The sequence below is a fragment of the Vespa velutina genome, chromosome 21, assembly GCF_912470025.1.
Source record: "Vespa velutina chromosome 21, iVesVel2.1, whole genome shotgun sequence".
NCBI classification, from domain to species: Eukaryota; Metazoa; Arthropoda; class Insecta; order Hymenoptera; family Vespidae; genus Vespa; species Vespa velutina.
This window is the reverse complement of record NC_062208.1, coordinates 3867142-3878010: the sequence shown is the minus strand read 5'-3', so window position 1 is coordinate 3878010 and position 10869 is coordinate 3867142. Positions and strand designations below refer to the sequence as shown.

At 41.1% G+C, this 10869-nt stretch overlaps 1 protein-coding gene across 1 annotated transcript; it reads right to left on the bottom strand.

The window, feature by feature from the left end:
• Window positions 1-2736: 2736 nt before the first annotated feature.
• LOC124956297 (uncharacterized PE-PGRS family protein PE_PGRS3-like) lies at window positions 2737-10433 on the bottom strand. Its single transcript, XM_047511921.1, has 3 exons — window positions 6863-10433; window positions 4928-4989; window positions 2737-4819 (listed from the first exon to the last, which is right to left on the bottom strand). Exons 1-3 carry the CDS (start codon window positions 6875-6877, stop codon window positions 3115-3117), a joined length of 1782 nt encoding a protein of 593 aa, XP_047367877.1. The 5' UTR covers window positions 6878-10433; the 3' UTR covers window positions 2737-3114.
• Window positions 10434-10869: the final 436 nt, after the last annotated feature.

Genomic DNA, 10869 nt, shown 5'->3' with positions numbered 1-10869 from the left:
ACCCGAAGAATCGTTACCGAGTTCTGGCATTGCCATAATGGAGAAGATTTTTTTAACTATGCATGCGTATTAACTTAGAAAAATAGTGAATTTTTCTATGTCATTCTTTTCATTCACGTTATTTCGTAAATATATAAAAGGATTTCCCACGCAGATGGTTCGATGCTTCTCTACTTTTATCTATGCCCCTCCCTGTCCCCGCGGGTCGTCCACCGCGGGAAAGTCACGGATGAGAAAGGTATATACATACGTATATCCTTGTTGAATCGCGAAGTTGTGTTCCGAAAGGAGTACGAAGAGGCACGGGAATAAGAAGAAAATGAACGTGACGAGCAGGTTTTCGACCTTTTTAAGATATCAATGGTGCAGACACTTCCGCTATATGTAACGAGCGAGAGTCGCTTACATACGGATATGTAGGTAGAACCCGGTACAAGGATGTACCGATAACTATCCTCGGTGCTATCGCCTTTCGAGAGTGAAATTTATTAAGATCTACGATCAACGACGCGACCTAAGAAGTGAAATCTTCATGTAGGTATGCCTAACGGATTCCGTCACTCGAGCCGTCAGAGTCAAAAGATCCTTAACTCCGTTAGGTGTAACCCCTTTTTGCGATCTAATTAAAGGTCCTCTATTAAATCGATTTTTATAATTAAATAATAGCTATAAGAATTTTGTGATATTTTAGTCGAGGAAAGAATTGAGAGCCACTGGATAAAGGAACCGGATGGAAGAGATCAGAGAGACAAAGAAACGAAGGAAAGGAAAGAAACGTGCGCACATGCTCGTCTCTTCTGCCTGTATATATTTACGTGAAAGTGGCCTTGCCAGTCTCGGGCTTACTTTACGAAGACAATCCTTGGCTATTCGCGTTCTGCATAACCTACGACAATTGGCCAACATCGAAATATTTTCATAGCTGATACTTCGACTACGTCGACGATTTCAAAGAGCTTACCCATAGAGCCCCGAGAATAGTCTAAAAGTTTCGGTTATAAATCTATCATATGCACGTTTCGCTTTCTATTGAGTAACACCGGCATTCGTATATAAGTCTTCATGGGCTATGGTGTGCCGTACATAAAGTATTAACGACTTTCGATGGCGGAAAACTCGTCTTATAAAATAGACGACGTTCGAAACGAAATGCGCAATGTAAGATTGGTCAGATTAATTAATTAAAACTAGAACGTTTATGAAACGAGGAAAAGCTAAAATTGTCGATTAATTTGTAATAATTAAAATGAACGAAACTCTATGGAGAGGAGACGGTAGTTTATAAGAAGAGAGGGAAAAACTTTGACGAATGTCCCACTATCTACTTTAAACGCTAGAAAGTCATATAAAGAAAGATCCTGGGAAAGTATACGTGGTGGTGGTGGTGGTGGTGGTGGTAAACGTTAGAGCAATAATATATCGAACGTGGTGGGGAATTAACTTTTAAATTTGCTCTACGCACGATCGCAAGTGTCATTTTCGCTTGCTGTATTCGAAGCGAACGCCATTCAATACGATCATCGAATAGAAAATATTCGTAAAAGATATTTTTACAGTAGATTCTTCAAGTTATGCTTATTTTCCTCTATTTATTATTAACACAGGTATTTACCAATCGCTCGAAACGTCCTTACACTTTGCAAGCAGATACAAGAAGCGCCGTTATTTTCGTCGTCGGAAGTTTATATAAATCGCATTCCCGCTTGTAAATCATATTGGAATACCTCAAAGTAGTAAGTAATATAGACATCCATAAATCAACTTGTATTTTCTACTGTATAATTTATGTAGTTACGCGTTACTCTCTGCCAAAGAGATAAAATCTCATCATCGTCCGAGACGAAGGCGATGGATGGACGAGCAGATCGAATGCACGGAACCGTTAATGAAGTTGATAATTAACAAAGTATCTAACCTAGTTTCGGCATGATCCTGTAAATAAACGGAATAAATGAGAAAAAGAGAGGAGATAGCTCTTAATTAGGATTCAACTTGTAAAGATTTCGTCTTGATTAATAAGAGGCATGTCATCTTACGTGATTTGAACGTATATGTTCATCTATCCTACAATTAATTTATTCATTAGGGGGGATTATTTCTTTTTCTTTTCTTTTCTCTTTTTTTTTTTTTTTGTTTTTTTTTTTTTTTTTTCGTCGACTCGAAAACGCCATCCACTTTCTTCGATGCGTTTAATAGATACTGGTCTTTGCCAGTCGAAACTCGGAAGGAGACCTCGGAGAAGACGAACCGGTCGTGCTACTTCCGTTCTCCCACCGACTTCCACGTTCTCTCTTGGTAGATTCTTTATTTCTCGATCATCCCACACTTGCTCCAACGCGATCACGGAGAAAGTAAAGGTCGTGAGTCCGTCTCGCGACCCTGACATCTGCATATACGCTTCCCTGGAAAGCATCTTCCTTTTCCCTTTCCATTGTCCTCCTGCGATAATCCTACTCCGTCGCCTAGAAAATTGCACTTTCATCGAGTGAACGGGAAAGCTACTACCGATTACTTATTACCGACTTCATTCGATTAGACTTGCTTAAACTTCAAAAAAGAATCGTTCTTTTTCTTCCTTCCCAAGAATATTATTCTTCCTTTCTTCCCTTTTCTCTTCCTCATCTGGATCAATCAGACTGATCGTTTGGAACAACCCAAACTGATTATGTACAAAGTGAAAGTTTCGTCAACTGGATCATCGGCCGATTCAGGATATCAATCGATTAGACGTACACGTGGTAAAAAAAAATATTTATTAGATTATAGTAAACGCAAAACGTACAAAAATATCGATGCGCTTGCAATCTTTTAATCACCTTATTTACAGGGGGGGGGGGGGGAAGAGGGCGGGCAGACAAGTCTTGATATTTATTCGACATTTACGGAATAATGAAGTCGCAATATCACGAGCCAAAACTACTCTCCGTCCTTCTTATTTCGACGAAACACTATACTTTCTATTCCATTCGTTATTCCATAATCGCGTCTAACAGGGAACTATCGTCGAGCCTGAAATTATCGACCCATAATTGAAACACATTCTACGAACTTTGGAAAAAAAGTCAACTACGAAGTTAACTTTGATATCCTAACGACTACGCTAATATTATCGTATTACTTGTAACCATGGTGGCCTCCGTCGTGATGAGATTCTATTTGTACCCAAACTTTCTCCCAAACGGGCTTCCAAATCTTCTTCCAGGCCGGTACTTGTACGTTCTTCCAAACCGGTACCCACTTGCTTTTCCATTCGTCCTTCCACACCTGCTTCTTTTGCGTGACCCAAATCTGTTGTTTTTTAGGTAACCAAACCTGTACGGACTCCTCCTTCCATACAAGTTTCTTATCGGTCACCCATACTTGTTTCTTTTCGGTTTTCCAAATTTGCTTCCATTCGGCTTTCCATTCGAGCTTCTTATCCGTAACCCAAGCTTGCTTCTTCTCGGTCCTCCAAATTTTCTTCCAGATCGGCTTCCAAATGAGTTTCTTCTTCCAGAGATCGTGACTGGTATATTGCCAACCGTGTTGATCCTTGCCGACGTATTGTTCCCCGGGAATACCGATCTTTATCCATTCTGGTATCCAAATCTTCTTCCAGTCGGGCACTTGAACGTCCTTCCAAATTGGTACTTGTATCTCCTTCCAAACAGGCTTCCAAACTTTCTTCCAAGCTGGTACCTGAATCTCCTTCCAAATGGGTACTTGGATCTCCTTCCAAATTGGCTTTTGTACCTTCTTCCAAGCTGGCACTTGAATTTCCTTCCATTCTGGCACCTGTACTTCCTTCCAAATTGGCACCTGAACCTTTTTCCATTCCTGTTTCCACGTTAGTTTCGACTCCGTTTTCCATATCTGCTTCCATTCGGCCTTCCACGTGAGCTTTTTCTTCCATACTCCCTTCGGCTGATCGTGACCAGGCGGACCGTAGGAGGCCGCCGGAGGACCGTAGGAGGCCGCCGGAGGACCGTAGGATTGCGAGGGTGGACCGTAAATGGGACCAAGCGCAGATCCTCCTCCTCCTCCTCCTCCTCCTCCACCGCCTCCGTGATGTCCTCCTCCGTAAGATCCAAAATCACCACCGCCGCCACCTCCAGCCCCGTGATGTCCTCCTCCGTACGATCCAAAATCACCACCGCCGCCTCCTCCAGCCCCGTGATGTCCTCCTCCGTACGATCCGAAGTCACCACCGCCGCCTCCTCCAGCCCCGTGATGTCCACCTCCGTACGATCCGAAATCACCACCGCTGCCTCCTCCACCTCCTCCGTGATGTCCTCCTCCGTGCGATCCGAAGTCACCACCGCTGCCTCCTCCACCTCCTCCGTGATGTCCTCCTCCGTACGATCCGAAGTCACCACCGCCGCCTCCTCCAGTCCCGTGATGTCCTCCTCCGTACGATCCAAAATCACCACCGCCTCCTCCTCCACCTCCTCCGTGATGTCCTCCTCCGTACGATCCAAAATCTCCACCGAAACCGCCATCGCCGCCGCCGCCGCCGCCGCCGCCGCCGCCTAGCGAACCATGATCACCCCCGTAACCACTGTCGAACGATCCACCGCCTAACGATCCATGATCGGCTCCTCCGAAGGATCCGTGATCACCCCCAAAAGAGGCATGCCCGGAGGATGGAGCTCCGTAGCTGGAAGATGGCGCGCCATAGGACGATGATGGCCCAGACGGGGCACCGTAAGAAGTGGATGGTCCAGATGGAGCGCCGTAAGACGACGATGGTACTGGTGGAGCACCATACGAATCCGAAGGACCTACGTTCGGTACTCCATAAGAAGCAGCCGGCGGGCCATACTGTGGACTAAGTGGTGCCCTAAAAATATTTACAATTACTACAAGGTAAAATGTATCTTTCTCTCTGATGTATGACTCCTCGTTGCTTGTGCAATTTAATTGATTAATTATTTTCACGTGAACTTACTCTTTCTTCGTTCTGATCGGATCACCATTGGTGGAGGCGACGAAAAGGGATCCAAGCAATATCTGAAAGCACGCAGAATTATAATATACGTAAAGGTATTGGACTCGTCAAGGATAAAGCCTTTGTTTTACGGTCAATTACACGGCAGTTCGACAGTAGTTACGCGCATGGACATAATCGACGTGTTGCCGTATAATAATAAGACGCTTTTCGCACGATAATAGTTTGCGTTGTTGATACTACGAGAATGAAAAAGCAACGGCAAATGTTTGATCGTTCAATTATAAATGCAGATTAGAGGAAGGGAAACGATAATCGCTCGGCTTATTACACCGCGTATTTTTAATTAACACCGTACGACTTTTCACCGAGAGAAGTCGACATTAAGCGTGTCGATGTTACACGCGGATTTCTATACCTTGTGCGATTTTATGAGCGCGTCATTCAAAAATGAAAGTCTGGAAATTGGGTCGAGCGAACCCTCGCTACTCTCGTGTTTTCTTTTTTTCTTCTTCTTCTTCTTTTTTCTTTTTTTTTCCTTCTTTTTTTCTTTCTTTTTTCTTCTTTTTTTTTTTTTTTTTTTTTTTTTTTTTTTTTTTCTTCACAGCCGGAGGAACGTGAAACTCCCATTAGGTTGGACCAAGCGAAAGTATGCGCCATGATTTTGTCTTTCTTTCTCCCTTTCATTTTTATCCTCGAGCGCAATTTCGTCTTACGTCCGGTTCTTTTCTTGCTCCTCCTGTAGATTATTATTACGAGATTCGTTACGAAGTAAACAGGTATCGCTTATTATCGATATCAAGACCAAAGATATTCGTTTTACGATCTAGCAACGAATTACATGGATCATAATCGATCTACGATCGTCCTGACACTCCGAAGATCGCAATAACGACTTCAAATCTCCTTTTTTTTCATTGACGTTATAATATTCCCACGGATTCCTCCTAAATATTCTTGTGGCCTTCTTTTCCTTTTCTTTCTTTCTCTTTTGCGCAACTTTCCATTTCACCGAGTGAAAAGTGATGAGAGGACACCTACTTAGCTAGCTGATAACGGAGAATGGTACGACAATTCATCGACGTATCTATATTTACATTTCTATTTGCAATTTAATTGAAATATCGCTCGTTCCCTGGCTATTGCGTTAGAACTATATAATAAAGATCTATATAGTAAATAAGTTACCTAACGAACGTCATTCATGAGATCCTACAAATACGTTTGCCATGCCACGATACCTCTTAACCCATTCAACTGAAATAATTAGAGAGACTCGTTATGCGTTTTTTCATCATGACGACAGCATCATCTCTACTACGATGCGTAGTACGAGAACGCTTAATGTTCGTTAATGTATTTTTGATTCTCGACTTTGTCTCGAGTGACATGCAGTTTTTATTTCTTTTTGTTTTTTTACAGCTAAACGCCGTATTTGATCGTGCTTCCCCTATCGTAACGAACTTTCTCGCACGCAGAAGGATCATGCGAGCGAGCAGAACGATAAAATTGTCCCTTCGAACGTTCGAATCTGTATTAAATGATTGATAATAAATGATTGATACATGTTGCAAACGTATATATGCAGGATTTTGAGAAGAAACGATACTCGTGGCACTCGTCTCGAATAATCGAGAAAGCTTTAACTTTTTATCCTGATCGTTGCTACAGAGCGGACGACTATAAAAATTTACTAAGAGAATAGTCAACAACGTCAAGCGGATCGAACGAAGGGTTTGATCGATCGTACGAAGAAAATGCACTTGGTCCTCGGACAGAATGAACACAGAACGAATCACATTTCCGAATCGTTCTACTAGGATTGCACTGACCTCACGCACTTTGTCACACATCTAACATTGAGTAAAATTGAAGCCGAATGAGGGAACAATGCCGCGTGATTTAATTAATGAAGATGAGGGAAAGGACACTGACCAGTGCGAGCCACATCTTCGACTTCCAGAAGTCCTCCCTGGTTCGCGACGAAGAACTAAAAGGGAGCAGCGAGTATTGGCGCTGCTTTTTTTTTTGTTACGGTTCGTCACTCTTCTGACAAATTCCTTCGGACATACGAAGCTTTTATAGCGAATGCGTTTCTCCGGTTAGGCTCCTAGATGCCCTAGGCATAGAGACACACATAGAGAAGTGGACGAGTAGACGGTGGAGGGGCATCAAATAGAGGAAGAGCGTTTTATTATACGGGACTCCCAACTCTTCCAAGCCAAGCTACAACATCCTGAGTTCTTCTTTGGAGGGGATCCAACGACGAGACGTCCTCGTTACCCACCTCGCAGAGGTAAGGAACAAGGCGAAGGAGACTCGCGACCGACGCGAGTCCCTTTTCGTTGGAGGATTTATTATTTTATTCTTATGTAACCACGCTCTCTTAAGCACCTGCTTCCGTTCAATTAAAGGTGTCTGTTTTTTTTTTTCTTTTTTTCTTTTCTTTTTCTTTTCTTTTTTGTTTCTTGTTTTCTTAGACCGCCAAAGGGAAAATTGTAGATAGACAACGCGCGTGTGCGAAAGTGAGGAGAATGAAAAAAGAATTAAAAATTCTGCCTCCGTTCTTTCAATGGAGGGGAGGAAATACGGAGTCGTCGTTATGTAAAAAAAAAAAAAAAAAAAAAAAAAAAAAAAGAAAAAAAAAAGATAGAATAGAAAGAAAAGGAGAGGAAATAACGATCGCAAAAATCTGATCTCATCCCATAAGAAAAATAGCCGGCCGAGAGATTGCGCTTTCACTAACGTAGGAACTTAGTTACCGTAAGGTCGATTGGGCTTGGGTTAAGTTCAAGTTCTCGTATTAGAAAATATGCCTACCGAAAGTCCGCCGTTGCTTGCGCAATTAACTACGAAGATAAATTGTCTCGTACTGATACCTATGATATATATAAAGGCGCGATGGTCGGCGAGAACCGATTGGTCCTTCCTTAAAATTTTGAAATAGCAATTTTCTGGGATAAAACGAATCGTCATCTCTCGCGTTAAAAGGAGAGAAGAGCTATCTTAGGAAACGTCTAGCTTCCTCCAATATGCTTAGAAACGACCGAACCGGTCGCATCCTTTGACTTTCTTCCGATTCGGGATTGTGGGAAGTCATGCTATCCCTTTCACCGTCTTTAGTTTCTATATGAGAAAGACCAGACACTTTTGACGATCATCATCTTCTCTATCGATCTATATTTTCGATGGTAATTCTCTGGATATTGTTTAACTCGTTGACCAAACGTACGATTAAACGTTCGCTTATGTATAAGACCTCCTATCGGTTCTCTCGGAACCGCTCGAAACAGTCCAGCATAATCCTCCAAAAATGGTAATATTTCTTTTTAAAACGAAGACCCTTCGACTTGGAAATATTCAAGTTTTATAACTATAAGCTAGAAAGAGATGTATCAAAACGAATTATAGACTGGATTTCACTTTTTTTTTTTTATGGCTCGCTTTCAAAAACCAACAAGTCGTCGTTATACTTTGAAATATAAGGATTTTCTTTGAGAAAGTTCTTTTTTATGTCTTTACTATATCCTAGTGATAATTGTAACAACGTTCGTTTTCTTTCTTGTTCCGATGCTGTGTCAAAGCGTTCGTTTCTTACTCCTGCAACGCTTACTTTATTTGGAACTTTTACGAAAGCACGATGCTTTAAATTAGCAGCCCTCGTAACTTTTATTAATAATCTATATTTAATGACGGACACTCAAGCGGTGAAGATCCCCAGAACGGTCGACATCACGAAACGTTCACTTTCTTTCCGCGTTTACATGGCAATAATCATTTAGTCGGTCATTTGCAGCAGTGAAAAACTCTCTACGTATGTACCTATCATATGTCCACGTGCCAATGAACTCGCAAAATAAACAAAAGGAAGAAAAAAGAAAAAATATACATGCGTAATAAAGAATCTTCTGGTCGAATCTTTTTGGTTGTGTCTCGTAGAAAATCGAATAAACGTAGCGCGAACTAGGAAGCAGGAAATCATTTTTTTCTATATTTTTTCTCTATTTTCCTTTTTCATTCGTAACTCATGCGGGCTGCTCGATATTGCTGGTGGCAAGTTGGGCAATCGATCGATTATTTCGTCGCGTTGCTCGTAAATTTGCGACAACGATTGAAACGTGTACGAGGGTTCTTTTAGATTCTCGATAATTAGACTCGATATCGAAGATGATTCGATAATATAAGACCCATTTAACGATCGATTGAAAATTATAAATAGCCGATCAAGTTCTTATTAGATCGGTTCTCGTTAGTTGTTTTGTTATTCGTTGAACGGCCATGCCGATCGGAAAGTTCTTCTTTTCTAAGGCGTATCTGCGGTACGACGCTAAAGCGATCTGTTTCAAGCCATTCGTCTGTTACTACAAACTAACGGACTATTAAAATTCGCCAAAAATATCTTGTATAAACTCAATGCCGTATATCCCAGAGTCGTTTCAACATCGAGTTCGCATTTATTTTGCATTTTCGTCGTAATTATCGATCTCTCTATGAGAATTATTCGCGGGATTATTAATAATATCTGATCGTGCGCAAACGCCCAATCTCTAATTTTCGTATACGTTGAAATTTTATGAATATAAAATGTGCGCCACGAGGAGTGCTCTTTTCGAAAAATACATTCGAATTTTAAAGAGCGTACATGTATTTACGTACGCGACCGATGAGAATTTCACAAATTCAGCATTCCATTCACGCGAGGAGAAATACTTTCCTCGTACGCACATATGTAAGTGCATGAATATGTACACGGATACGTGCGTACAAAAGCACATGCTAAACGAAACTATTTTGTAACTATTAGCGTAAACTCACCGCGAAAGTTACCGCGAGAAGTATAATCCGAGGAAATTTTGTCGATCGTAATAAATAGGGAGGTTAGAGAATGTATTATGTAAGGGATAAATGAATCTCCATTTAATAAGCATATATTTTATTAAGATCGAATTTTTGATCAATTTCTTCTTTCTGTTGTTGTTTCTGTTCTTTTCTTTTTTTTTTTTTTTTTCCTTTTTTTCGTTTTTTCTTTTCCCCAAGGATTACAAACGATCGAAGAAGAAAAAACGTCGTATTCATCGTCTTTGCGAATCGTTATCGGTCAACCTCGATCGTTGCATCCTGTCCGTACCACGATCGATCTTCCTAATTGCCTCTACGCGTGTCAGCGCGTCGTCGATATCTAATTGATCTCGCTAATGACGATGCCTTGTACATTTATAATTTCGCAAGCTTTGCCAACAGTCTGCACTGTTGCCCGCTTGTAAAAAATATGCGAATCGTCGGATTCGCGACCAGCGAAAATTATTTTCCAATTGATTTCGATCAAATACGTTTGAAAATCGAAAGTGCTGAAACCTCCTTTCGTCGAGTGTGACTCGACAAAATGCATTAAGAGAAAGAGAGAAAGGCCATTTAAAAATCCGCGAGGTCATTAATTGATAAAGTCCACATTTAAAAGCGGTTGTTATATGCATTCGAGCAAGTATTTGCAAATACCCATGTGCCTGTACGTACTATAATATATTGGAATACATAGCTAAGCTTCTAAAAGATAATGGATAACGTTGTATCTCCGTGAGAGTTTCTCAAATCGTCTTGTCGTCTTCTCGTAGAAATCGACAGTTCTTTTTTTTTTTTCTTTCTCCTTTCTTTTATTTTTCTCTCTTCTCTTTTTTTTCCTTTTCTTTTCCCTTTTTTTTTTTTTTTTTTTTTTTTTTTTTTTTTTTTCGTACCGTTCGTACAACAGCCAAATACTCGAACGATGACGCCTCTAGCTACCACTTTCTCCTTCGTATCTATTCCCTGCGATGTGCCGATGTGCCAACGAGAATCGTCTTGCAATTTAGAATCTCTCCACGATCCAGAATACAAGATGGATACGCGTCGAGAAGACAGGAAACCTAATTCGCCGATCGAAACGTTATTATAATACAATTGTAAGC

Excerpts from the sequence above, each read along its gene's own strand:
- LOC124956297 (XM_047511921.1), bottom strand. Across the intron at positions 4,820-4,927 it reads CCGATCAGAACGAAGAAAGA|GGCACCACTTAGTCCACAGT; the intron begins GTAAGTTCACGT and ends AAATATTTTTAG.